Here is a 27,985-nt window from a genome sequence, read left to right on the forward strand (position 1 = left end):
TGGGTTCCTCCTAATGCAAGAAAATGCTAGACCACATGTGGCTGGAGTGTGTCAGCAGTTCCTGCAAGAGGAAGGCATTGATGTTATGGACTGGCCCGCCCGTTACCCAGACCTGAATCCAATTGAGCACATCTGGGACATCATGTCTCGCTCCATCCAACAACGCCACGTTGCACCACAGACTGTCCAGGAGTTGGCGGATGCTTTAGTCCAGTTCTGGGAGGAGATCCCTCAGGAGACCATTCGCCACCTCATCAGGAGCATGCCCAGGCGTTGTAGGGAGGTCATACAGGCACGTGGAGGCCACACACACTACTGAGCCTCATTGAGTTGTTTTAAGGACATTACATCAAAGTTGGATCAGCCTGTAGTGTGGTTTTCCACTTTAATTTTGAGTGTGACTCCAAAACCAGACCTCCATGGGTTGATAAATTTGATTTCCATTGATCATTTTTGTGTGATTTTGTTGTCAACACATTCAACTATGTAAAGAAAAAAGTATTTAAGAATATTTCATTCATTCAGATCTAGGATGTGTTATTTTAGTGTTCCCTTAATTTTTTTGAGCAGTGTATTTATCTCTTACTTTGCTCCCCCATCTTTAGTCCACTCTGCAGATCAATGCTCTCTGGTCCATCCTCTATCGTCTCCTCTTTGACCAGCAGCAGATCAGGCTTTCCATCCTCCATGTCTACTGACTGTAAGAGATACAGAGTGAGAGGATGTTGGATCAAGAAATCTGATATGAGCACCCTGCTATGGAGCATCTTCTGATCAGACGAGTGATTGCTATGAGTACTATGCAAATGTTAGTTGATTTGATCACTTGACATTCTTTATTGGTTTGCTAATTCAAAGGCATGGTCCCACACTTAAGACAAAATTAATCAAGATCAGGGCTTGTATTCACAAAGCGTCTTAGACTAGAAATGTGGCCGTAAGTACTAAGAATAGAGACATTTTACTCCTACTCTTATAGGTAAAAATAAAAGCTATGCGTGAAGCCTCTTCTAGTCGACAGATATTTAGGACCCCTCATGAGTTGTCCTAACCGATTAAGAGTTACCAGCAAGTGTCTTGATAATAAGAAAAGGCAGAGGCGCCTGTACCCCATGCAATTGTTTTGGAGTTCAAAGAATGTTTTGATATTTCTATATGATCAACCAAAAAATAATCTACGCTGAACAAAAACATACGCAATATGCAACATTTTAAAAAAAAATACACATCAGAGTTGATCAGGCTGTTGAGTGTAGCCTGTGGAATGTTGTCCCACTCTTCAATGGCTTTGTGAAGTTGCTGGATTTTGTCGGGAACTGAAACACCCTGTTGTATGCGTCGATCCAGAGCATTCCAAACTTGCTCAATGGGAGTATGCAAGCCATGGAAAAACAGGGACATTTTCAGCTTCCAAGAATTGTGTACAGATACTTGCGACATGGGGCTGTGCATTATCATGCTGAAACATAAGGTGATGGTGGAGGATAAATGGCACGACAATAAGCCTCAGCATCTCGTCACTGTATCTCTGTGCATTCATTTTGTCCATAGCTTATGCCTGCCCATACCATAACCCCACCACGGGGCACTCTGTTCACAACGTTGAAATCAGCAAACAGCTCACCCACATGACGCCATACACATCGTCTGTGGTTGTGACGCCGGTTGGACGTACTGCCAAATTCTCTAAAAATACGTTTGAGGCGAGTTATGGTAGAGAAATTCACATTCAGTTCTCTGGCAACAGCTCTGGTGGACATTCTTGCAGTCAGCATGCCAATTGCACACTCTCTCAAAACTTTAGACATCTGTTGCATTGTGTTGTTTGACAATGCTGCACATTTTAGAGATAGGACCGTTTTATTGTCCCCAGCACAAGGTGCACCTGTGTAATGAACATGCTGTTTAATCAGCTTCTTGATATGCCATACCTTTCAGGTGGATGGATTATCTTGGCAAAGGAGAAATGCTCACTAACAGGGATGTAAACTAATTTGTGCCCAACATTTGAGAGAAAAAATGTTTTTTGTGCATATGGAAAATATCTGGGATCTTTAATTTTAGCTCATGAAACGGGACAAACAATTTACATGCTGTGTTTATATTTTTGTTCAGAACAGATCTACATGCTATCTTTTGCGCTTCTGACAATGATTTTACATGAGGCCTAAGTCACGATATGCCTAAATACTTATAACCACTAGGCTAATAAATAATACACATTTTCTTTTGATTATTCAATTAACATACATCGTGTTATTTCAAGTTATGAGTTGGGCAATTGATTAATAAGCAATTGACAGCATCTAGGGCCTACGGTTTGATGATTATTGATAGACCTTTCAAACGTTTTATGCAACATTATCGAGTGGATGCCTAGCCTACCGTGCCAGAAGTAATTTAGAGAATTGTTGAACGGGAGTACGCGTGTGTTGATATAACAGCTATCCAACTTCTACTTTTAACAACCATACTGTATGATTCAGTGCAATATGCCTATCGCATTATAAAAAATATCAGAATTTCTTAAAAGATTATGCATTCCAACATTAGGAAAAAATTAAGAGAAGGCAAAGTTATCGTGTCAAGTGAAAGTTATAAAACATTTTACCATTGCAACGTTTGACGTAAAGTTACATTCATATCAATAAACATTTTTTCAACAACTCCAAAGCAATTGCATGTGGCGCAGGAACCACTGACTCCGCATTTTTGTATTATCAAGGCACCGGCTGGTACCTCTTAACTGGTTAGGACAGCTCAAGAGGTGTCCTTAATACACTACAGTGCCTTCGGAAAGTATTCAGACCCCCTGACTTTTCCCACATTTTGTTACGGCCTTATTTTAAAATGGAAAAAGTAAAACAGGTTTTTAGAAATGTTTTCAAATGTTTAAAAAAACAAAACAGAAATACCTTATTTACATAAGTATTCAGATCCTTTGCTATGAGACTCGAAATTGAGCTCAGCTGCATCCTGTTTACATTGTTCATCCTTGAGATGTTTCTACAACTTGGAATCCACCTGTTGTAAATTCAATTGATTGGACATGATTTTGAAAAGGCACACACCTGTCTATATAATGTCCCACCAGTTCACAGTGCATGTCAGAGCAAAAAATCAAGCCATGAGGTCGAAGGAATTGTCCGTAGAGCTTCGAGACAGGATTGTGTCGAGGCACAGATCTAGGGAAGGAGCTCCAGAGTTCCTCTGTGGAGATGGGAGAACCTTCCAGAAGGACAAACATCTCTGCAGCACTCCACCAAGCAGGCCTTTATGGTAGAGTGGCCAGACTGAAGCCACTTCTCAGTAAAAAAAAGGCACATGACAGCCCGCTTGGAGTTTGCCAAAAGGCATCTAAAGACTCTCAGACCATGAGAAACAAGATTCTCTGGTCTGAGGAAAGACAGATTGAACTCTTTGGCCTGAATGCCAAGCGTCACATCTGGAGGAAACCTTGCACCATCCCTACAGTGAAGCATGGTGGTGGCAGCATCATGCTGTGGGGATGTTTTTCAGCGGCAGGAGACTCGTCAGGATCGAGGGAAAGATGAACAGAGCAAAGTACAGAAAGATCCTTGATGAAAACGTGCTCCAGAGAGCTCAGGACCTCAAACTGGGGCAAAGATTCACCTTCCAATAGGACAACGACCCTAAGCAAAAAGCCAAGAAAACGCAGGAGTGGCTTGGAGACAAGTCTCTGAATGTCATTGAGTGACCCAACCAGAGCCCACACTTGAACCCGAATGAACATCTTTGGAGAGACCTGAAAATAGTTGTGCAGCAAAGCTCCCCATCCAACCTGACAGAGCTTGAGAGGATCTGCAGAGAAGAATGGGAGATACAGATGTGCAAAGCTTGTTGAGTCAGACCCAAGAAGACTAAAGGCTGTAATTGCTGCCGAAGGTGCTTCAACAAAGTACTAAGTAAAGGGTCTGAGTAAAGAATTGTGTGTAGATTGATGAGCATTTATTTATTTTTAAGGCTGTAACTTAACAAAATTTGGAAAAAGTCATGGGATCTTAATACACTGTATATATACACAAAATAATGTGGTACCCCTTCAAATGAATGGATTTGGCTATATCAGCCACACCCGTTGCTGACAGGTGTATAAAATCGAGCACACAGCCATGCAATCTCCATAGGACAATTTGGCAGTAGTATGGCCTTACTGAAGAGCTCAGTGACTTTCAACTGGGCACCGTCATAGGATGCCAACTTTCTAACAAGTCAGTTCATCAAATTTCTGCCCTGGTCAACTGTAAGTGCTGTAGGCGGTAGGCCACACAAGCTCAGAGAACGGGCCGCCGAGTGCTTGAAGCGTGTAGCGCGTAAAAGTAGTCTATCCTCAGTTGCAACACTCACTACAGAGTTCCAAACATCCTCTGGAAGCAACGTCAGCACAACAACTGTTCGTCTGGAGCTTCATGAAATGGGTTTCCATGGCCGAGCAGCCACACACAAGTCTAAGATCACCATGCGCAATGCCAAGCGTCTGCTGGAGTGGTGTATATCTCGCCGCCATTGGGCTCTGGAGCAGTGGAAACGCGTTCTCTAGAGTGATGAATCATGCTTCACCATCTGGCAGTCCAGCGGATGCCAGGAGAAGGCTACCTGCCCAAATGCATAGTGCCAATTGTAAAGTTTGGTGGAGGAGGAATGATGGTGTGGGGCTGATTTTCATGGTTTGGACAAAGCCTCTCAGTTCCAGTGAAGGGAAATCTTAACGCTATAGCATAGAAAGAATCTAGACGATTCTGTGCTTCCAACTTTGTGACAAAAGTTTAGGGAAGGCCCTTTCCTGTTTCAGCCCGACAATTCCCCGGTGCACAAAACGAGGTCCATACAGAAATGGTTTGCCGAAATCGGTGTGGACGAACTTGACTGGCCCGCACAGAGCCCTGACTTCAACCCCAGCGAACACCTTTGGGATGAATTCTTCTAAACCGGAAGTTGTCTAAACCGGAAGTATCAGAAGTCTTCTGAACCAGAACCCCAACAGAAGCAAGCCAGCTAACTAGCTAGTAGTCAGCTAACTATCTAGTAGTCAGCTAGCCACTGCTAGCGGTCATCAGCTACCTCTAGCACGAACAACTTTCGCCAGTCTGCACAGCACGACTCAAATCAGAGCAAATCGGACATATTTTTCTCCATATCTCCGGATTCCTACTGCAAGCTCTGAACCTTCTTTTTTTTTCTCTTCACATGGATCATCACAGCTAGCTAGCTAGCTGCTAGGCGAGTGGACACTCCTGGCTAACGTCCCTGTCCCGAAGCAAGAACCAATTGGCCTGGAGCTAGCCCTGCCAGGCCCATCTCTCGGCTAGCCAAAGAGGCCAATCAGCCACTCCCTGGGCTACAATACTTATTTTACCAACTGGCAAAGGACCCCGCCGACCCATCACGACAGCACCACCGACGTGATTTGCCCGAGGGGGGTTTCTCAATTGGCTCCGCCGTTAGCCTGCTAGCCGCGGCCTGTTAGCTGTCCAGAGCACATCGGACTGTTAGCTTAACACCCTGGCCATCCTACAATCTAAGCTTGATGCCCTCAATCTCACACAAATGATCAATGGACCAACCAGGTACAACACCAAATCCATAAACAAGGGCACCCTCATAGATATCATCCTGACCAACTTGCCGTCCAAATACACCTCTGCTGTTTTCAACCAAGATCTCAGCGATCACTGCCTCATTGTCTGCATCTGTAATGGGTCCACGGTCAAATGACCACCCCTCATCATCGCTCCCTAAAACACTTCAGCGAGCAGGCTTTTCTAATCGACCTGGCCCGGGTATCCTGGAAGGATATTGACCTCATCCCGTCAGTAGAGGATGCCTGGTCAGTCTTTAAAAATGCCTTCCTCACCATCTTAAATAAGCATGCCCCTTTCAAAAAAATTAGCACCAGGAACAGATATAGCCCATGGTTCTCTCCAGACCTGACTGCCCTTGACCAGCACAAAAACATCCTGTGGCATTCTGCATTAGCATCGAATAGCCCCCGTGACATGCAACTTTTCAGGGAAGTTAGGAACCTAAATACACAGGCAGTTAGGAAAGCTAAGCCTAGCTTTTTCAAGCAGAAATTTGGATCCTGTAGCACAAACTCAAAGAAGTTCTGGGACACTATAAAGTCCATGGAGAATTAGAGCACCTCCTCCCAGCTGCCCACTGCACTGAGGCTAGGAAACACAGTCACCACCAATAAATCCAGCTGGCCATGCTTTCCATCTGTCTACCTCTACCCCGGTCAACAGCCCTGCACCCCCCACAGCAACTCGCCCAAGCCTCCCCCATTTCTCCTTCACCCAAATCCAGAAAGCTGATGTTCTGAAAGAGCTGCAAAATCTGGACCCCTGCAAATCAGCCTGGCTAAACAATCTAGAACCTCTCTTTCTAAAATGATCTGCCGAAACTGTTGCAACCCCTATCAACCCCTCTTTCGTATCATCTGAGATTTCCTAAAGATTGTAAAGCTGCCACAGTCATCCCCCTCTTCAAAGGGGGAGACACCCTAGACACAAACTGCTACAGACCTATATCTATCCTACCCTGCCTTTCTAAGGTCTTCAAAAGCCAAGTTAACAAACAGATTACCGACCATTTCGAATCCCAACGTACCTTCTCCGCTATGCAATCTGGTTTCAGAGCTGGTCATGGGTGCACCTCAGCCACACTCAAGGTCCTAAATGATATCATAACCGCCATCGATAAGAGACATTACTGTGCAGCCGTATTCATCGACCTGGCCAAGGCTTTAGACTCTGCCAATCACCACATTCTTATTAACAGACTTAACAGCCTTGGTTTCACAAATGATTGCCTCGCCTGGTTCACCAACTACTTCTCAGTGTGTGAAATCGGAGGGCCTGTTGTCCGGACCTCTGGCAGTCTCTATGGGGGTGCCACAGGGTTCAATTCTCAGGCCGACTCTCTTTTTTGTATACATCAATGATGTCGCTCTTGCTGCTGGTGATTCTCTGATCCACCTCTATGCAGACGACACCATTTTGTATGCTTCTGGCCCTTCTTTGGACACTGTGTTAACTAACCTCCAGACGAGCTTGAATGCCATACAACTCTCCTTCTGTGGCCTCCAACTGCTCTTGAATGCAAGTAAAACTAAATGCATGCTCTTCAACCGATCACTGCCCGCACCTGCCCGCCCGTCCAGCATACCTACTCTGGACGGCTCCGACTTAGAATATGTGGATAACTACGAATAACTAGGTGCCTGGTTAGACTGTAAACTCTCCTTCCAGACTCACATAAAGCATCTCCAATCCAAAATTAAATCTAGAATCGGCTTCCTATTTCGCAACAAAGTATCCTTCACTCATGCTGCCAAACATACCCTCGTGACCATCCTACCAATCCTCGACTTTGGCGATTTCATTTACAAAATAGCCTCCAACACTCTACTCAACAAATTGGATAGTCTCTAGTCCCAGCACTTACAACCAATTTTCTACTCACAAGACTTCTAAGAGTAAGAGTACTGATCTAGGATCAGGCCCCCACCTGGTCAGCACTCCTACTCTGAGAGGCTTTGTGGATACGGGCCCTGACCTAATGCCAAACAGACAGTAGTTCACAGTGGACTCACCTCAGTGAGACGGTGTGTGGTCCTGTGCTGCTCAGCTTGTTCCTCTGCGGGTTCAGGAAGAGGTGTAGTCTGGTTGTCATCTATGACCATGATCCCCTCAGTGTTCCCCAGACCCTCCTCACACCCCTCCTCCTTCACTAGCAGCCCCTCTGGGCCCTCCTCCTCCTGGAAGAGACAGCTGATACAGATTACACTCCCTCAGGTACGTACACACACTACGTTTGAGTCCTATACTGTAGTTAAAGAATTATGTAATTGTTGTTAAATTCATCATGGTGGACATAAATATGATGGTGTGGGTAAATATGAGTCAAAAGCCTAACAAACCCAACTAAACTATTCTGACATGTACCGTAGGTGTTTGTTCATGTTTGGGTTTTTGTAGGTATATTTATTAAGTCTATAATGGTTATAAAGCGCTGTTGGGTGTATGCAGAATAGGGTGAGATCGGATGTGATGTGTACTAAAGAAAGTCTCAATGAAAGTTTAGAATAAAAAGTCCCATTTTGTGTTTTTTTTTAAAACATAAATAAGTTTTAAATTACATAATAATAAAAATACACCATAAAAATCAGCATGAACTTGATGAACTGCATTAATTTTCTCATTAAAAGTGTCTTGAAGAAAAATGTAAGTACTTGAAATAAAGTAATTAAATATGCATTTGTGAACATCATATATCCTACATAGTACAAACAATTTATAACATACTTTAGGGTTATATATGCCTTATATATCACACAGTGCCTGGATGCAATATTATACCCAGGAATATTGAACACTGAAATCTGTTACTCTTGTTATTCCAAGTGTATCTGTGGATATTTTCTGCTGACAACAATAAAAATGTATATTTGTCTTTAATGGTTAATTCTAAACATAAGAAACTAATCGAGTGGAATGGTTTTTCTCCTGGTGTATCCTGAGGTAGCTCCTCTCTGAGAACCTCTTCCCACAGTGTGTACAGGCGAACGGCCTCTCTCCCGTGTGGACCTTCAGGTGGATCTTCAGATGGTGCTGGTGGGAGAACCTCTTCTCACAATGGGGGCCGCTGTAGGATTTTGCCCGTGTGGACCCTCTGGTGCCTCTTCAGGTTGCCAGCCTGGGCGAAGTGCATGTGACACTGGGTACTACTGAAGGATTTATCCCGTGTGGAACTACTGATGGAACCACCTTCTGGAGGCAGCTAAAGCCTTTGTTACAGAACATGCAGAAGAACGATGTGGCTCCCCCTCCCTGAATCTGGCTCTAGCCCTGTCATTTGAGTTCAATACCTGATCGAAAAGGCCGTGTGAATTGGAAGGCTCCATTGACTTGGACACTGGGTTTCGATCCCTGAACGGGAAATGGGACTCGACATTTGGATTGGTCTCTAAGCTTTTCATGTAATCTAAGAAGTCTGTCCTGTGAGTGTCTGTCTCCTAGGTGAATATCTGCATTCCATGTGAAAGGAATGTCACCCTCCACTTTCTCAGTCGCTTTATCTACCACTATAACTTCACCTTTCTTATCTAGGCACCCTTCAAAGTATACACTACCACTGTACTGGTTCCAGTCTTCTCTAGACAGATCAATCTGTGTCTCTAAACCCAAGGATATGTTGCCAGGTCCATCTGTGTAGCGTAAGAACAAGACAGATCATCACCTCCAGTGTGTAACGCATCACCATCTACACAAGAATTAACAGCCCTTTGGCTCTGGTGAAATACCGGTACATACTCTGAGCCGGGAGCAGGAAGACAGCCCAGGCTGCCCAGCCCCTCTGGGTCTGATCTGTGGTCAGATCCTGTTCATTACAGTTAAATGTCTCTGACATTAGGATGGCGTTCGGCGTGCCACTGACCTCCGTGATGCTGTGTCGTGGATCCTCTTCTACAGTCCTCTCCTGCTTGACCAGGGACGATCCTCCAGGACTTGCAGCCTCTGCGTCTGGATCCTGACACAAGAAGAAGGGAGGTTATTACCGATACATGAGTAGAATTGGATAACAATGTCGTAGGGAAGTCTCACAAGTTCCCCTATGGCAGATAAATGAGGATGTCTATCTAAGCAAGTGAATAGCTGAGGGGAGCCTTTCTGAAATAAACTGGCCACATTTGATGTACTGTTACACTAACCTCTATCACAATAACATTTTGGGTTGAGGTTCCACTCCCCTCATCAACAGTGATAGGTTGGTCATCTCTCCATGTATTGTGTCCCACTGGCTTCACAAAGCTCCTGTGGCCTCCAGTGAGATGTCCTTCACACGAGAGTTTTGGGGAATTGGGGAAAATAGGTGGTTAGGTTAGGTACGGTCAATGCTGAACGCTATATTGTACAATATTGACAGTTTTGACAGTCTAGAATTGGCCAGGATGTAAAATTGTGTCTTTGTGCAATACAGCTAAGTAATCTGGGGAATTATTGCATACGATCCAAAAACTGTCCAAGACTCAATTCTGGTTAACACATCTAGTTACACATGTACAGAGGGGGGCCCCGCTGCCTCAGCCTTCTGCAAAATGTACCTCTTTCCATTCCTCTGTATCGGTCGAGGATCTTGACACTACTGGGACGACTGGAGTGTGCGCGCTCTCGCGTTGTCTTCTCGGCGCGCTCCCGTGACACCTTCAGCTCCAGTAGCTGTAGTTTCCTCCGCAATACCCTGTTTTCTTTCTGGCTTTGAGTTATTTCCACACGAAACACTGCATAGTCGTCATCCACGAGTTTACAGACCTCTGCCACGGCTGCATTCGCTAGCACCTCCATGATGGAGGCTATTTGAGTGTGAAAAACCATGGCCATTGTTTGCTAACGACTAGCAAGCTAGCGTTACAGAGATAACATATATCAACCAAGTCCTGCCTCCAACGCGATTTAAAGAGGCATAAGTATGTGATGCTGAGCAGTTAAATTAATAATAGTTTGAGTTCCATTGTGTTAATGTCTAAATAAAAACCCTAACGAGAAAATTGTTCTTGGTCATGTTTAAGTCAATACTTATCTGGTTTTTAAATGGCGGTTGGCAACCAAAAAGGTGCATTACCGCCACCAATTGGACTGGAGTTTGAGTCGATTACACGTGGTTTCCGTTAGGGAATCGTGCAATAACTCATTCTAAACAACGCAATTGTTTTTTAAACCTTTGGCAAAGAGAAAAGTCTACAAAACGCAATCCACTCTGTTTGTTACAAATTCTAGTTTTGGAAACAGAAAACTGTATGGAGATCAAATGTATAATAGATGAGAAAATTTGCAAGAAAATCCATCCATCTACTCCCACTTCTGGCCACCGGGCTTCCTCTCATCACCATATTTGGTCGTGAGTGGAAATTCCAACCGGATGCTTCAAATTTATACATCTGGTGAAATATCTGGCTAATTGTTCTATCTGTGGTGGCGGTGTCATAATATCCCTAAAACCTAGCGGTCAAACACAGAAATGGTTCCAATAGTTTTTCCACCATTCATTTTTACAATAGGGGATTTTAGAAACACGTAAATTAAGGGCTGTGTTTTGTGTAGCTTTACCCTGGTGTTACGTTTTGATAACTATGTAATTCTCTCAGACAAGGTGAATTTGATCAATATTCAGCTCTATTTACTCTCAGATTGGAAATACTAATTAGCATCAAAGTAGACATCATGCAAGACTACAAATCCCTGCAAGCTCCCGAACTTCATATCTAGCTGGCACCGTTGTAGGTCAATTAAGAAATGTAGCCAATTTATTCATAACTACATTTAGCTAACATTGGATAGTTAATGCAGAGTTTGCCTTGATTCTACAGTCTCGTCCAGATCATCATGACATTTGTAGTTTTTTTACGATAGCCACATTAGCAGCCGATTAGCATTTCATTTGTTGGGGTTAAAAACAGGCGAATATATTGATAAAAGTTACTTTTCCCACATTTTGTTAGGTTACAGCCTTATTCTAAAATTGATAATTATTTTTCCCTCATCAATCTACAGACAATACCCCATAACAACAAAGCAACAACAAAATAGTGAAAATATTGCTATTTATAAAACAAAATAAACTGATATCATATTTACATAAATATTCAGACCCTTTATTCAGTACTTTGCTGAAGCACCTTTGGCAGTGATTACAGCCTCGAGTCTTCTTGGGTATGATGCTACAACCTTGGCACACCTGTATTTGGGGAGTTTCTCCCATTCTTCTCTGCAGATCCTCTCAAGCTCTGTCAGGTTGGATGACGAGCCTTCCTTCAAAGCTATTTTCAGGTCTCTTCAGAGATGTTTGATAGTGTTCAAGCCCAGGCTCTGGCTGGGCCACTCAATGACATTCAGAGACTTGTACCGAAGCCACTCCTGCGTTGTCTTGGCTGTGTGCTTCGGGTCGTCGTCCTGTTGGAGGGTGAACCTTTGAACCAGTTTGAGGTCCTGAGCGCTCTGGAGCAGGTTTTCATCAAGTATCTCTCTGTACGTTGCTCCGTTCATCTTTGCCTCGATCCTGACTAGTTTCCCAGTCCCTGCTACTGAAAAACATCCCCACAGCATGATGCTGCCACCACCACAATGCTTCACTGTAGGGATGGTGCCAGGTTTCCTCCAGATGTGACGCTTGGCATTCAGGCCAAAGAGTTCAATCTTGGTTTCTAGAATAAGGCTGTAACGTAACAAAATGTGGAAAAAGACAATGGGTCTGAATACTTTCCGAAGGCACTGTACACAGTTATCAATACGTAATGAATGCCATGTTAAACCTACACAAAACACAGCCCTTAATTATTATGCATTTTCTTACCCCCTTTTTCTCCCCAATTACGATCTTGTCTCATTGCTGCAACTCCCCAACAGACTCGGGAGAGGCAAAGGTCGAGTCATGCGTCCTCTAAACATAACTTGCCAAGCCATGCTTCTTAACACCCGCTTGCTTAACCCGGAAGCCAGCTACACCAATGTGTCGGAGGAAACACTGTTCAACTGACGACCGTAGTCAGCCTGCAGGCGCCCGGCCCGTCACAAGGAGTCACTAGAGCACCTGGCCAAACCCTTCCCTAAACCGGACAACGCTGGGCCAATTGTCTGCCGCCCTATGGGACTCCAGGTCACAGCCTGGGATCGAACCCAGGTTTTTTGTACATATGACAGGAGTTTACATGTTTTGTTCCAGCCTTTCACTAACACTTCGTTCAACTAATTGTGGTCTAAATTGTAGACCATGAATAGTTGAACGTGGTGTTTGGGCTGGGCAGAAAATAAAAACTGTAAATACCAACCATATACAGTGCATTCAGAAAGTATTCAGACTCCTTTTTCCACATGTTGTTATGTTACAGCCTTATTCTAAAATTGATTAAATAGTATTTTTCAACTCATCAATCTACACATACAGTGCCTTGCGAAAGTATTCGGCCCCCTTGAACTTTGCGACCTTTTGCCACATTTCAGGCTTCAAACATAAAGATATAAAACTGTATTTTTTTGTGAAGAATCAACAACAAGTGGGACACAATCATGAAGTGGAACGACATTTATTGGATATTTCAAACTTTTTTAACAAATCAAAAACTGAAAAATTGGGCGTGCAAAATTATTCAGCCCCTTTACTTTCAGTGCAGCAAACTCTCTCCAGAAGTTCAGTGAGGATCTCTGAATGATCCAATGTTGACCTAAATGACTAATGATGATAAATACAATCCACCTGTGTGTAATCAAGTCTCCGTATAAATGCACCTGCACTGTGATAGTCTCAGAGGTCCGTTAAAAGCGCAGAGAGCATCATGAAGAACAAGGAACACACCAGGCAGGTCCGAGATACTGTTGTGAAGAAGTTTAAAGCCGGATTTGGATACAAAAAGATTTCCCAAGCTTTAAACATCCCAAGGAGCACTGTGCAAGCGATAATATTGAAATGGAAGGAGTATCAGACCACTGCAAATCTACCAAGACCTGGCCGTCCCTCTAAACTTTCAGCTCATACAAGGAGAAGACTGATCAGAGATGCAGCCTAGAGGCCCATGATCACTCTAGATGAACTGCAGAGATCTACAGCTGAGGTGGGAGACTCTGTCCATAGGACAACAATCAGTCGTATATTGCACAAATCTGGTCTTTATGGAAGAGTGGCAAGAAGAAAGCCATTTCTTAAAGATATCCATAAAAAGTGTTGTTTAAAGTTTGCCACAAGCCACCTGGGAGACACACCAAACATGTGGAAGAAGGTGCTCTGGTCAGATGAAACCAAAATTGAACTTTTTGGCAACAATGCAAAACGTTATGTTTGGCGTAAAAGCAACACAGCTCATCACACCATCCCCACTATCAAACATGGTATTGGCAGCATCATGGTTTGGGCCTGCTTTTCTTCAGCAGGGACAGGGAAGATGGTTAAAATTAATGGGAAGATGGATGGAGCCAAATACAGGACCATTCTGGAAGAAAACCTGATGGAGTCTGCAAAAGACCTGAGACTGGGACGGAGATTTGTCTTCCAACAAGACAATGATCCAAAACATAAAGCAACATCTACAATGGAATGGTTCAAAAATAAACATATCCAGGTGTTAGAATGGCCAAGTCAAAGTCCAGACCTGAATCCAATCGAGAATCTGTGGAAAGAACTGAAAACTGCTGTTCACAAATGCTCTCCATCCAACCTCACTGAGCTGGAGCTGTTTTGCAAGGAGGAATGGGAAAAAATGTCAGTCTCTCGATGTGCAAAACTGATAGAGACATACCCCAAGCAACTTACAGCTGTAATCGCAGCAAAAGGTGGCGCTACAAAGTATTAACTTAAGGGGGCTGAATAATTTTGCACGCCCAATTTTTCAGTTTTTGATTTGTTAAAAAATGTTGAAATATCCAATAAATGTCGTTCCACTTCATGATTGTGTCCCACTTGTTGTTGATTCTTCACAAAAAATACAGTTTTATATCTTTATGTTTGAAGCCTGAAATGTGGCAAAAGGTCGCAAAGTTCAAGGGGGCCGAATACTTTCGCAAGGCACTGTAATACCCCATAATGACAAGCAAGAACAGGTTTTTACTAATCTATGGCAAGACCTGAAAATGATCAGCAACCAATTTGACAGAGCTTAAAGAATTTTGAAAAGAATAATGGGCAAATGTTGCATAATCCAGGTGTGGAAAGCTCTTAGAGACTTACCCAGAAAGACTCACAGCTTTAATCACTGCCAACAGTGCTTATACAAAGTATTGACTCAGGGGTGTAAATACTTGAGATATTTGCGCACAAATTTCTAAAAAAACATGTTTTCACATTGTCATTATGGGGTATTGTCTGTAGATGGGTAAATAAACAAATATATTTAATCCTTTTTGAATTCAGGCTGTAACAACAAAATGTGGAATAAGTAAAGGGGTATCAACCTGCTGAAGAAGTACAATGGGAGAGAGAAGGGTTTGGCTTTGATGGTCGTGGAGAACAAGGAAAAAGAGAAGGCCCTGCTACAGGTGAACTGTGGCCGAACTCTCCTTCCGGAGCAGTCGAGACAGCTAGACAAGCTGATTATGCAATTCGGCAGGGTATTCTCGCCCTTCCCAGGACAAACAGATGTCCTGTTTCATCATATTCATACTGAACCCGGCAAGAAGGTGCATATCCGGCCTTACAGGATTCCTGAGGCCCGCCAAGTCATCGCAAAGAACGAGGTAAGGGAGATGCTGAGGATGAGGGTGATCAAGCTATCTACGAGTGAGTTGTCCAGTCCCATAGTCCTGGTCCCCAAACCTGACCATAGTATGAGAATCTGCAATGACTTTAGGGGTGTAAACGCAATCTCTACGTTCAACGCGTATCCCATGCCCCGCGTGAATGAACTCCTGGAGTGCTTAGGAATGATGAAGGATATTGGCAAGTGCTGGTGGCTCCAGAGGACCACCTAAAGACTGCCTTCGCTTGCCGTGTGGTAGCAGAGAGAGTCTATGACTAGGGTGTCTGGAGTCTTTGACAATTTTTAGGGCCTTCCTCTGACACCGCCTGTATGGAGGTCCTGTATGGCAGGAAGCTTGGCCCCAGTGATGTACTGGGCCATTCGCACTACCTTCTGTAGTGCCTTGCGGTCGGAGGCCGAAGAGTTGCCATACCAGGCGGTGATGCAACCAGGATTCTCTCGATGGTGCAGCTGTAGAACTTTTTGAGGATCTGAGTACCCATGCCAAATCTTTTCAGTCTCCTGAGGGGAAATAGGCATTGACGTGCCCTTTTCACGACTGTCTTGGTGTGTTTGGACCATGATAGTTTGTTGGTGATGTGGACACCAAGGAATTTGAAACTCTCAACCTGCTCCACTACAGCCCTGTCGGTGAGAATGGGGGCGTGCTCGGTTCTCCTTTTCCTGTAGTCCACAATCATTGTAGAAATCGTAAAGGATATGGTCACGTGTCAAATGTTTGCAGATGGGAGAAGTATCATATTGAAGAATCTGTGAATGGAAAATGTTGCAAATGTGGTGGGCATCTTACTCCAGACTTCCTCGCGTGTCCTGTTAGGGTAAAGGAGGTCCAGGTGTCAAGGATCAGGGTTGCACAGCGGAGCTCCTATGTGGAGGCGGTGAAGAGAGTCATAGGGGCAAGAGGCAACAGTGTTGGCGATATGGTGGTGGATTCAGTGCGACCAGTTGATAGTGTTTTAAGTCAATCAGGTGATCTGGATACACTCATTGTGAAGATTAATTGTACAGCACAAGTGTCTAAGATGTCCAAGAAGCTGGACATCATATCTGCAGCCAGATACGTTTTTGAGGCTCAAAGACTTGGGGCTCCAAGGACTATAGTCCTGTCCTCACAGGAGGCTTCTGAGCCTGTGTTGGACCTGATTAGAATGAGGTTTTTACAGAAAAGCAGGTTGATTTTGTGTAGTTAATTTATTTTGGGGTAGTTTGTATGATATTTTATTTATTTTTACCGAAACGTTTTCCTTTTTGGGATCCTTATTATCTACCCGCACAGTAGGTGGCGGAATGCACATCTAAATGTTGCGAACGCCATTATACCATAGTAGAAGAAGAAGTTTGAATAGAGAAAAGGACTCATTCTCCTGTTTGTTTGTCACTGAGTGTACTGCAATGAGCATGGAGAAAATAAAGAAAACCAGAGAATTATCTGAAGAGGTCAGACACAAGATTGTAGCAAAGCATGGACAATCAAGGCTACAAGTCCATCTCCAGAGTTCCTGTTTCCACCGTACGTAACGTTATCAATAAGTTTAAGGCCCATGCCGCTGTAGCCAACCTCCCTGGAAGTGTCCGCAAGAGAACGTGATGGAAGATTGCGGCAAAGGATTGTTTGAATGGTGGAGAAAGCACACAGATTCAAGCTGACCTTCAGACACAAGGTATGACAATTTCAACGCGCACCGTCCATCACCAATTCAATGACAGGGGGTTATATGGTAGGAGACCCAGGAGGACCCCACTGCTGAGAGAGAGACATAAGAAAGCCTGACTGCAATTTGCCCTAACACCTGAACATGCCAAAATCCTTCTGGGAGAATGTCCTGTGGGCAGATTAGAACAAATTAGAGCTTTTTGGTAAAGCACACCATCTCTGTTTACAGAGAACAAAATTAAGCCTTCATAGAAAAGAACATCTTCCCTACAGTCAAACACGGAGGAGGTTCAGCGATGTTTTGGGGTTGCTTTGCTGACTCTAGCACTGGGTCATGAAATCAGGAGAATAACAAGGCATTTTTGAGCGCAATGTCAGACACAGTGCAAGAAAGCTGGGTCTCCGTCAAAGGTCTTCCAGCAGGACAATGACCTTAAACACACTTCAAAAAGCCCAGAGGAATGGTTTGAGAGAAAACACTGGACTGTTCTAAAGTGGCCAGCAATGAGTACAGAACGAAATCCCATTAAACTTGTGGATAGACCCGAAAACAGCAGTTGGGAGATGGCACGCAAGAGAAATGGGCCAAGCTGCCAGTACAGAGTTGCAGGAAGCTCATTGATGGCTATAGGAAGCGCTTGATTATACCAGTTATTTTGACCAAAGGCTGTGCTACCAAATATTATGTCTAGGGTGTCAATAATGCCATTTCAGTTATGAATCAAAAACAAAGGTTCTGTAATATTAACAGTGAAATAAAGAATTGTCGAGGCCAAATAAAATGTTAAATTTCAACTTAATTGTTTGGGAAAATGGTCAGTTACTTGATAAAAGTGCAAGGGCCAAGACTGTGTGTGTTGATTAAATAATTAAGTACCGAAGGTTTTATCAAGTAACTGACCATTTTCCCAAAAAATTAAGTTGAAATGGACTTATAAGGGAAACTCAGTCCCTGCAATGATACAAAAACAACCAAGTCAGTCAGCACAGTCAAATTCATATTTCATTTCAACAAAATGGTCATTTACTCGCATAACTTTTACGTACGGTACTTTTATTGCACAAAACGATACAAGTAGATTAACTTTTCTCACTATGGTACCATTGGACCTTTTCTGTAAATCTGGAACCCTTACTTTGATAAAATTAATTTCAGAATACTTTGGAAAAGGTTCAACATTACAAGGCACCATCCTGATCTCACTATAACACCACCAGTATCAACCTAAAGGGACTAAGTTTGTCATTCTTCATTAGTGAAGCATCTTTACTAGACACTATCACACCATCCAGCACCATATCATCTACTCTGCCTCATCATACTCATTCTTTCCTCAGTTCAATCAAATTTCAATCAAATGCATTCATAAAGCCCTTTATACATCAGCAGAAACCCAGACTAAAACCCCAAACAGCAAGCAATGCAGATGTAGAAGCACAGTGGCTAGGAAAAACTCAGTCCTCTTCTGGCAGTGCTGGGTGGAGTTTACCTCATCCAGTTCCCTACTAAATCCAAAAGCAACAGAATTAACTACAAACACACTAACTAGTACTATATGTTACTATACTCTATACATGGACCATGTTTTCTGCTGGTGTATCCTGAGGTATCTCCTCTCTGAGAACCCGCAGTGTGTACAGGCGAACGGTCTCTCTACCATGTGGACCTTCAGGTGCATCTTCAGCTGGTGCTGGTGGGAAAAACTCTTCTCACACTGGGGCAGCTTCAGGATTTCTCCCCTGTGTGGACACTCTGGTGCCTCTTCAGGTTGAACAAGTGTGAAAAACTGGCCCGGCAAAGGTGGCAATTGAATGGTTTCTCCCCTGTGTGGACCCTCTGGTGCCTCTTCAGGCTGAACGAGTGTGAAAAACTGGCCCAGCACAGGTGGCAGCCGAATGGTTTCTCCCCCGTGTGCATCCTCTGGTGGATCTCCACCTGTTTGGGGAAACTGAAGGCTTTCCCACAGAATGAACACGGGAAACACTTATCTTTGGCGATGCCACCTTTACTGATTCCATCTCTACTACTGTCATTTGTCAATGGGCTTGTGTAGGTATTTAGTGTTGAGGCACTGGCATTGTCTGAGGTCTGGTTTAACATTAGGAGATTGTGAGGAGGACGAAGGCCAGGGAGTATCTGTGTTGTTGCAGGGTCCATGTTCCAGTTGATAGATCCTATAGAAGGCAGGCTGAAGGCAGCACCTGTTAGAGGGTTAACCTGAGGCGCCATCAGTCTCTCTGAATCACAACTATAGGAGCAGGACGGAGCATCGCTAGCTGAGTCTGTGGCTGTTCTCATACAGACACCTCCCCGTCCCCGCAGACCAAATCTACGCCTCGCCCTGGTCTCAGCCAGTCTGTTGTCATGAAGACTAAGTTCAGCTGTTGTTTTGTATTCGACCGTCTGTTTCTGGTTGTGGTTAACAGTGTTGTTCCCCAGCCCAGAATTAAGGACGCTGTTCCATCCATTGACCTCCACTATGTCGCATCTGGTCCTGGCATGCTCAATGACGTTGTCCCCTGGGCTCTTGGCTGCTTTTCCCTGGGTATCCAAGATGGCCGCCCAGTCTCCTCTGTTAGCCTCCAGCCAACCACCTGCAGGAAGAGGTTAGAAAATAGACTTTACAAACATGGCAGAGAAAACTCTACATATGGAGTGTTTTTTAGTCAATTACATGGTCAAGTTCATACATTGTGTTTTTGTTGTATGTAAACATAAGTTGTATTGATTTCATTGTATGAATGAAGAAAATTAAGACAAAATAGTCAGGTGCATCGCTAATCCCATTGAAGATGTAATACTGTAGGTAGGCTATATGTATTTCTCCCTTACCTTGCTCCCCCATCTTTAGTCCACTCAGCAGATCAATGCTCTCTTGTCCGTCCTCTATTGTCTCCTCTTTGACTAGTAGCAGATCAGGCTTCCCTTCCTCCATGTCTACTGACTGTAAGAAATACAGAGAGAAGATGTTGGAACAAGACATCTGATATGAGCACCCTGCTATGGAGCATCTTCTGATTGGGCTATGAGTACAATGCATACATATTAGTTGATTTGATACTATACTAATGGTTAGATAATTCAATGGCAGGGTCCCACACTTAACACAAAATGAATTAAGACCTGATCTAATACCATTCAGACAGTAGTTCACAGTGGGCTCACCTCAGAGAGACTGTATGTGGTCCTGTGCTGCTCAGCTGGTTCCTCTGTGGGTTCACGAGGAGGTGTAGTCTGGTTGTCGTCCATGGCCATGTTCCCCTCAGGGTTCCCCAGACCCTCCTCACACCCCTCCTCCTTCATGAGCGGCACCTCTGGACCCTCCTCCTCCTGGAAGAGACAGGTGATACAGATTACAGACATACACTCCCTCAGGTACGTACACACAGATAATAAACACACTTTCAACAGAGTTTACCCATCCACACTACGCTTGAGTCCTATACTGTAGTTACAGAATGACTGAATTGTTGTTAAACTCATCCTGGTGAACATAAATATGATGTGGGTAAATATGAGTCATCATCAGTCAAACCTGACTCAACTATATTGAAGTGCACAGTAGGTGTTTGTTAGTGTGTGGGTACAGTGCAGTGAAGGCTTATGAGGGGAGAACAGCTCGTAATAATGTCTGGAATGGAGTAAATGGAATGGTTCCAAAGACATGGTTTTCATACCATTCCATTCACTCTATTCCATCCATTAAACTCCATTCAAGCCATTATTGTGAGCCGTTCTTCCCTCAGCAGCCTCCACTGTTACGGTTCCTTCTGAAAGTATTCATATACCTTAACTTTTTCCACATTTTGTTATTTTACAGACAAAATTTAAAATGTATTAAAATAGAGATGTTTGGGGTCACTGGCCTACATACAATATGTCAACGTGGAATTATGTTTTTTTAATTTTGACAAATTAATAAAAAATGAAAAGCTGAAATTTCTTGAGTCAATAAGTTTTCAACCTCTGACTTTAAGACAGTCACATAGTTGAATGGGTGTGATAGGAGAACAGAGGATGGATCAACAACATTGTAGTTACTCCACAATACTAACCTAATTGACAGAGTGAAAAGAAGGAAGTCTGTACAGAATAAAAATATTACAAAACGTGCATCGTTTGCAACAAGGCACTAAAATAGTACTGCAAAAAAAAAGTGACAAAGCAATGAACTTTTTGTCCTGAATACAAAGGGTTATGTTTGGAGCAAATCCAATACAACACATTACTGAGTACCACTCCCCATATTTTCAAGCATAGTGGTGGCTGCATCGTATTATAGGTATGCTTGTAATCATTAAGGACTGGGGAGTTTTTCAGGATAAAAAATAAACATAATGGAGCTAAGCACAGGCAAAATCCTAGAGGAAAACCTGGATCCGTTTGCTTTCCACCAGATACTGGGATAATTCATCTTTCTGCAGGACAATAACCTAAAACACAAGGACAAATCTACACTGGAGTTGCTTACCAAGAAGACCGCAAATTTTCCTGAGTGGCCAAGTTACAATTTTGACTTAAATCTGCTTGAAAATCTATGGCAAGACCTGAAAATGGTTGTCTAGCAATGATCAACAACCAATTTGACAGGGATTTAAGATTATTATTTAAAATAAATTGGCCAAATGTTGCACAGACCAGGTGTGGATAGCTCTTTGAGACTTACTCAAAGATTCACAGATGTAATTGCTACTAAAGGTGATTCTAACCTGTATAGACTCAGATAATGTTTTATTTTTCATGATTTAAAAAAATATATATTGTATAGTTTTTCTTCCACTTTTTTTGTAGATCATTGACGAATCCATTTTAATCCCATTTCGTAACAAAACGGAAAAAATTGGCCTTATGAAATCCACACATACAGTGCCTTGCGAAAGTATTCGGCCCCCTTGAACTTTGCGACCTTTTGCCACATTTCAGGCTTCAAACATAAAGATATAAAACTGTATTTTTTGTGAAGAATCAACAACAAGTGGGACACAATCATGAAGTGGAACGACATTTATTGGATATTTCAACATTTTTTAACAAATCAAAAACTGAAAAATTGGGCGTGCAAAATTATTCAGCCCCCTTAAGTTAATACTTTGTAGCGCCACCTTTTGCTGCGATTACAGCTGTAAGTTGCTTGGGGTATGTCTCTATCAGTTTTGCACATCGAGAGACTGACATTTTTTCCCATTCCTCCTTGCAAAACAGCTCCAGCTCAGTGAGGTTGGATGGAGAGCATTTGTGAACAGCAGTTTTCAGTTCTTTCCACAGATTCTCGATTGGATTCAGGTCTGGACTTTGACTTGGCCATTCTAACACCTGGATATGTTTATTTTTGAACCATTCCATTGTAGATGTTGCTTTATGTTTTGGATCATTGTCTTGTTGGAAGACAAATCTCCGTCCCAGTCTCAGGTCTTTTGCAGACTCCATCAGGTTTTCTTCCAGAATGGTCCTGTATTTGGCTCCATCCATCTTCCCATTAATTTTAACCATCTTCCCTGTCCCTGCTGAAGAAAAGCAGGCCCAAACCATGATGCTGCCAATACCATGTTTGATAGTGGGGATGGTGTGATGAGCTGTGTTGCTTTTACGCCAAACATAACGTTTTGCATTGTTGCCAAAAAGTTCAATTTTGGTTTCATCTGACCAGAGCACCTTCTTCCACATGTTTGGTGTGTCTCCCAGGTGGCTTGTGGCAAACTTTAAACAACACTTTTTATGGATATCTTTAAGAAATGGCTTTCTTCTTGCCACTCTTCCATAAAGACCAGATTTGTGCAATATACGACTGATTGTTGTCCTATGGACAGAGTCTCCCACCTCAGCTGTAGATCTCTGCAGTTCATCTAGAGTGATCATGGGCCTCTAGGCTGCATCTCTGATCAGTCTTCTCCTTGTATGAGCTGAAAGTTTAGAGGGACGGCCAGGTCTTGGTAGATTTGCAGTGGTCTGATACTCCTTCCATTTCAATATTATCGCTTGCACAGTGCTCCTTGGGATGTTTAAAGCTTGGAAAATCTTTTTGTATCCAAATCCGGCTTTAAACTTCTTCACAACAGTATCTCGGACCTGCCTGGTGTGTTCCTTGTTCTTCATGATGCTCTCTGCGCTTTTAACGGACCTCTGAGACTATCACAGTGCAGGTGCATTTATACGGAGACTTGATTACACACAGGTGGATTGTATTTATCATCATTAGTCATTTAGGTCAACATTGGATCATTCAGAGATCCTCACTGAACTTCTGGAGAGAGTTTGCTGCACTGAAAGTAAAGGGGCTGAATAATTTTGCACGCCCAATTTTTCAGTTTTTGATTTGTTAAAAAAGTTTGAAATATCCAATAAATGTCGTTCCACTTCATGATTGTGTCCCACTTGTTGTTGATTCTTCACAAAAAAATACAGTTTTATATCTTTATGTTTGAAGCCTGAAATGTAGCAAAAGGTCGCAAAGTTCAAGGGGGCCGAATACTTTCGCAAGGCACTGTATATGTCTTAAAAAATGTCCATGAACTTGATTAACTGCATTCATTTTCTCATTAAAAGTGTCTTTGGGGAAAAAAAGTTAGTTGAATAGAAGTAGTGAAATAGGCATTTGTGAACATAATATAGCCTACACAATACAAACGCAATATGTAACAGATTATTTATGTCTGAATGCAATATTCTACCTAGGAATATTCAACACTGAAATCTGTTAATTCAACGTTTGATCCAAACATCAGAAGATATCGTGTGGAATGGCTTCTATGTTATAGAGTGGAATGTTTTTTTCTGCTGGTGTATCCTGAGGTAGGTCCTCTCAGAACCTCTTCCTGCAGTGTGTACAGGTAGGGCTGTGGCGGGCATGAAAATGTGTTAGCCGTTAACTGTCACGCAGAGTGACCACCGGTCTCGAGGTTATTGACCATGCATTAATATAAATACGGTTGGCATCTCCGGGTTTCCACGCATACAAGCCGCTGATGCGCGCCTTTGGAACATCTACAATGAATATATGTATTACAAATCTATTTAATATACACCATCACAATAACTGGTGTTAAGAAACATGATATGAAAAAAATGTATTTCAGAAGAACCGGATTTTATATTGAGTCGGCCTACTGTATATTACCGATCTGGGAGTGCCATGCCAATAGCAGAAAATATATGCTTAATTCCTATGCAATTATTTTATATGACTTTATAGTTACAAGAATATAAGTGTACATTGATTAATACAATAGAAGGGATATTTTTCTCTAACGATTGCCGAGCGAGTGCGCTTTTCTGTGTCGAGTGTAAAAAGGGATCATTTGTAACATGTCCTATATGCTTAATTTCGAGTTATTTGGCAACTTTAGTTGTGAGACAAACCTAATTAGAAATCAAAACAAATGGGCTGCATGATGTAACTATTGATGATTTTAAAAAGTTGCAAGAAAGGCATGCGCTGTTTCTTGCCTAGACTGTACGTACTGCTCATTAGTCTCTCATTCACAAGTGATAATATTCTCTCCCATCAGACTACTCTCAATTTATAAGGTTTTATACTTTATACTTTAGAATAGGCCATTATCAGCTGCATGGGCATGCCATCCGTATGCACTCGACAGTGTCGATGAAATACGAACGCTATAATAGGTGTGTTGTAAAAAGGACCAGCTCCTGACACGCATCATTTATTTATCATGAATAAGATTTATTTGATTTCATTCTTCATTAATGTAACCACAATGTTCAGTTGAAATGGCTCACATTTGCATGCACCAACAGTAGGGACATCTTTATACACACACACACACACAACACACACGAAAGTATTCAACCCCCTTGGGATTTTTCCTATTTGGTTACCTTACTCCCTGGAATTAAAATTGGGGGTTTGTATAATTTGATTTACACAGCATGCCTACCACTTTGAAGATGCAACATATTTTTTTGTCAAATAAACAAGAAATAACACAAAACTGAACTTGAGCGTGCATAACCATTCACCCCCCCAAAAGTCAATACTTTGTCGATTACATCTTCAAGTCTCTTGGGGTATGTCTCTATAAGCTTGGCACATCTAGCCACTGGGATTTTTGCCCATTCTTCAAAGCAAAACTGCTCCAGCTCATAAGTCATACCACAGATTCTCAATTGGATTGAGGTCTGGACTTATGACTAGGCCATTCCAATACATTTAAATGTTTCCTCTTAAACCACTCGAGTGTTGCTTTAGCAGTATGCTTATGGTCATTGTCCTGCTGGAAGGTGAACCTCTGTCCCAGTCACAAATCTCTGGAAGACTGAAACAGGTTTCCCTCAAGAATTTCCCTGTGTTTAGCACCACCCATAATTTATTCAATTCTGACCAGTTTCCCAGTCTCTGCCGATGGAAAAACATCCCCACAGCATGATGCGGCCACCACCATGCTTCACTGTAGGGATGGTGTACTCGGGGTGATGAGAGGTGTTGGGTTTGCGCCAGACAGTGTTTTCCTTGATGGCCAAAAAGCTCAATTTTAGTCTCATCTGACCAGTGTACCTTCTTCCATATGTTTGGGGTGTCTCCCACATGCTTTTTGGCCATTTAAGCAATGGCTTTTTTTCTGGCTACTCTTCAATAAAGCCCAGCTCTGTGGAGTTTCCGGGTTAAAGTGGTCCTATGGACAGATACTCCAATCTCTGCTGTGGAGCTTTGCAGCTCCTTCAGGGTTATATTTGTTGCCTCTCTGATTAATGCCCTCCTTGCCTGGTCCGTGAGTTTCAGTGGGCGGCCCTCTCTTGGCAGGTGTGTTGTGGTGCCATATTCTTTCAATTTTTTGAAATAATGAATTCAATGGTGCTCCTTGGGATGTTCAAAGTTTGGGACTTTTTTGCTGATGCTCCAGATACTCAACTAGTCTAAAGGCCAGTTTTATTGCTTATTTAATCAGAACAACAGTTTTCAGCTGTGCTAGCATAATTGTAAAAGGGTCCTAATGATCAAATAGCCTTTTAAAATGATACATGTGGATTAGCTAACACAATGTGCAATTGGAACACAGGAGTGATGGTTGCTGATAATGGGCCTCTGTACACCTATGTAGATATTGCATAAAAAACACGCAGATTCCAGCTACAATAGTAATTTACAACGTCTACACTGTATTTCTGATCAATTTGACGTTATTTTAATGGACAAAAAAAATGTGCTTTTCTTTCAAAAACAAGGACATTTCTAAGTGACCCCAAACTTTGGAACGGTAGTGTGTGTGATATATATATATAGATAGACTGAGGCCCAGTCTCCGAAGGGAGGGGATCATGCTCTGCTTCAGTATGTCACAGTACATGTTGGCATTCATGGTTCCCTCAATGAACTGTAGCTCCCCAGTGCCAGCAGCACTCATGCAGACCCAGACCATGACACTCCCACCACCATGCTTGACTGTAGGCAAGACACATTTGTCTTTGTACTCCTCACTTGGTTGCCGCCACACACGCTTGACACCATCTGAACCAAATAAGTTTATCTTGGTCTCATCAGACCACAGGACATGGTTCCAGTAATCCATGTCCTTAGTCTGCTTGTGTTCAGCAAACTGTTTGCGGGCTTTCTTGTGCATCATCTTTAGAAGAGGCTTCCTTCTGGGACGACAGCCATGCAGACCAATTTGATGCAGTGTACAGCGTATGGTCTGAGCACTGACAGGCTGACCCCCCACCCCTTCAACCTCTGCAGCAATGCTGACAGCACTCATATGCCTATTTCCCAAAGACAACCTCTGGATATGATGCTGAGCACGTGCACTCAACTTCTTTGGTCGACCATGGCGAGGCCTGTTCTGAGTGGAACCTGTCCAGTTAAACCGCTGTATGGTCTTGGCCATCGTGCTGCAGCTCAGTTTCAGGGTCTTGGCAATCTTCTTATAGCCCAGGCCATCTTTATGTAGAGCAATATTTTTTTTTCTTCAGATCCACAGAGAGTTCTTTGCCATGAGGTGCCATGTTGAACTTCCAGTGACCAGTCAGTATGAGGGAGTGTGAGAGCGATAACACCAAATTTAACACACCTGCTCCCCATTCACACCTGAGACCTTGTAACACTAACGAGTCACATGACACCGGGGAGGGAAATGGCTAATTGGGCCCAATTTGGACATTTTCACTTAGGGGTGTACTCACTTTTGTTGCCAGCAGTTTAGACATTAATGGCTGTGTGTTGAGTTATTTTGAGGGGACAGCAAATTTACACTGTTATACAAGCTGTACAATCACTACTTTACATTGTAGAAAAGTGTCCTTTCTTCAGTGTTGTCACATGAAAAGATATACTCAAATATTTACAAAAATGTGAGGGGTGTACTCACTTTAGTGACATACTGTATATGTGGATTTGGGCTAATTCACCATCTGAGGAAGTGGAAACTCAAAATGCATTAGCTAGAAAACTAAATATAATATGCTGATAGATTAATCAATTACACAGCTAACTAACAGTTCAAGTAGTTAGTTAACAGTTAATGTAATGTCCTGAACACTTTTCAGCATACCCAATGATGTCTATAGGCCTATGCAATTACTCCGCCCCGTATAAGATATATCTCAAAGCTATAGCCTATGAGACACTTTATTTAAAAAAGGTGCTCCAGCTGTCCAAATTGAGAAATAAATATAAAACCTACAGAAAGCTGAGACTCTCCTGCCTCCCGAGTGGCGCAGCGGTCTAAGGCACTGCATCGCAGACTCTGGTTCGATCCCAGACTGTGTCACCGCCGGCCGTGACCGGGAGACCCATGAAGCGGCGCACAATTGGCCCAGCGTCATCCAGGTTAAGGGAGGGTTTGGCCAGTTGGGATGTCCTTGTCCCATCTCGCTCTAGCGACTCCTTGTGGCGAGCCAGACGCCTGCAAGCCAACTTCGGTTGCCAGCTGTACGGTGTTTCCTCCGACACATTGGTGCGGCTGGCTTCCGGGTTAAGCAAACAGTGTGTCAAGAAGCAGTACGGCTTGGCAGGTTGTGTTTCGGAGGACGCATGGCTCTCGACCTTCGCCTCGTTCGTGTCCGTACGGGAGTTGCAGCGATGGGACAAAAGTACTAATTAGGTATCACAAAA

At 43.0% G+C, this 27,985-nt stretch overlaps 2 protein-coding genes across 7 annotated transcripts in view; one reads left to right on the forward strand and one right to left on the reverse strand.

The window, feature by feature from the left end:
* The window catches only part of LOC110534616 (oocyte zinc finger protein XlCOF7.1-like), a 1,104,347-nt gene that overhangs the window by 745,040 nt on the left and 331,322 nt on the right, over positions 1-27,985 (forward strand). The gene's annotated exons all lie outside the window — the stretch shown is intronic.
* LOC110534632 (transcription factor Sp4) overlaps positions 1-27,985 on the reverse strand; it is a 195,054-nt gene that overhangs the window by 131,593 nt on the left and 35,476 nt on the right. Inside the window, exons 1-5 of one of the 4 annotated variants that reach the window (XM_021619553.2) lie at positions 10,127-10,900; positions 9,734-9,858; positions 9,460-9,552; positions 7,616-7,780; positions 587-698 (exon numbers count right to left, since the gene is read on the reverse strand). The exons of 1 other annotated variant lie outside the window; for it this stretch is intronic. In XM_021619553.2, coding sequence (XP_021475228.2) covers positions 587-698; positions 7,616-7,780; positions 9,460-9,552; positions 9,734-9,858; positions 10,127-10,403 — 772 coding nt within the window. In that variant the 5' untranslated portion in view covers positions 10,404-10,900. Of the gene's footprint in view, positions 1-586; positions 699-7,615; positions 7,781-9,459; positions 9,553-9,733; positions 9,859-10,126; positions 10,901-17,952; positions 19,515-19,752; positions 19,865-20,085; positions 20,251-27,985 lie in introns of those variants that run through there. 2 more of the 4 variants (XM_036934472.1, XM_036934471.1) reach the window with 2 other exon arrangements.

Source organism: Oncorhynchus mykiss, chromosome 10 (assembly GCF_013265735.2).
Source record: "Oncorhynchus mykiss isolate Arlee chromosome 10, USDA_OmykA_1.1, whole genome shotgun sequence".
Lineage (NCBI taxonomy): Eukaryota > Metazoa > Chordata > Actinopteri > Salmoniformes > Salmonidae > Oncorhynchus > Oncorhynchus mykiss.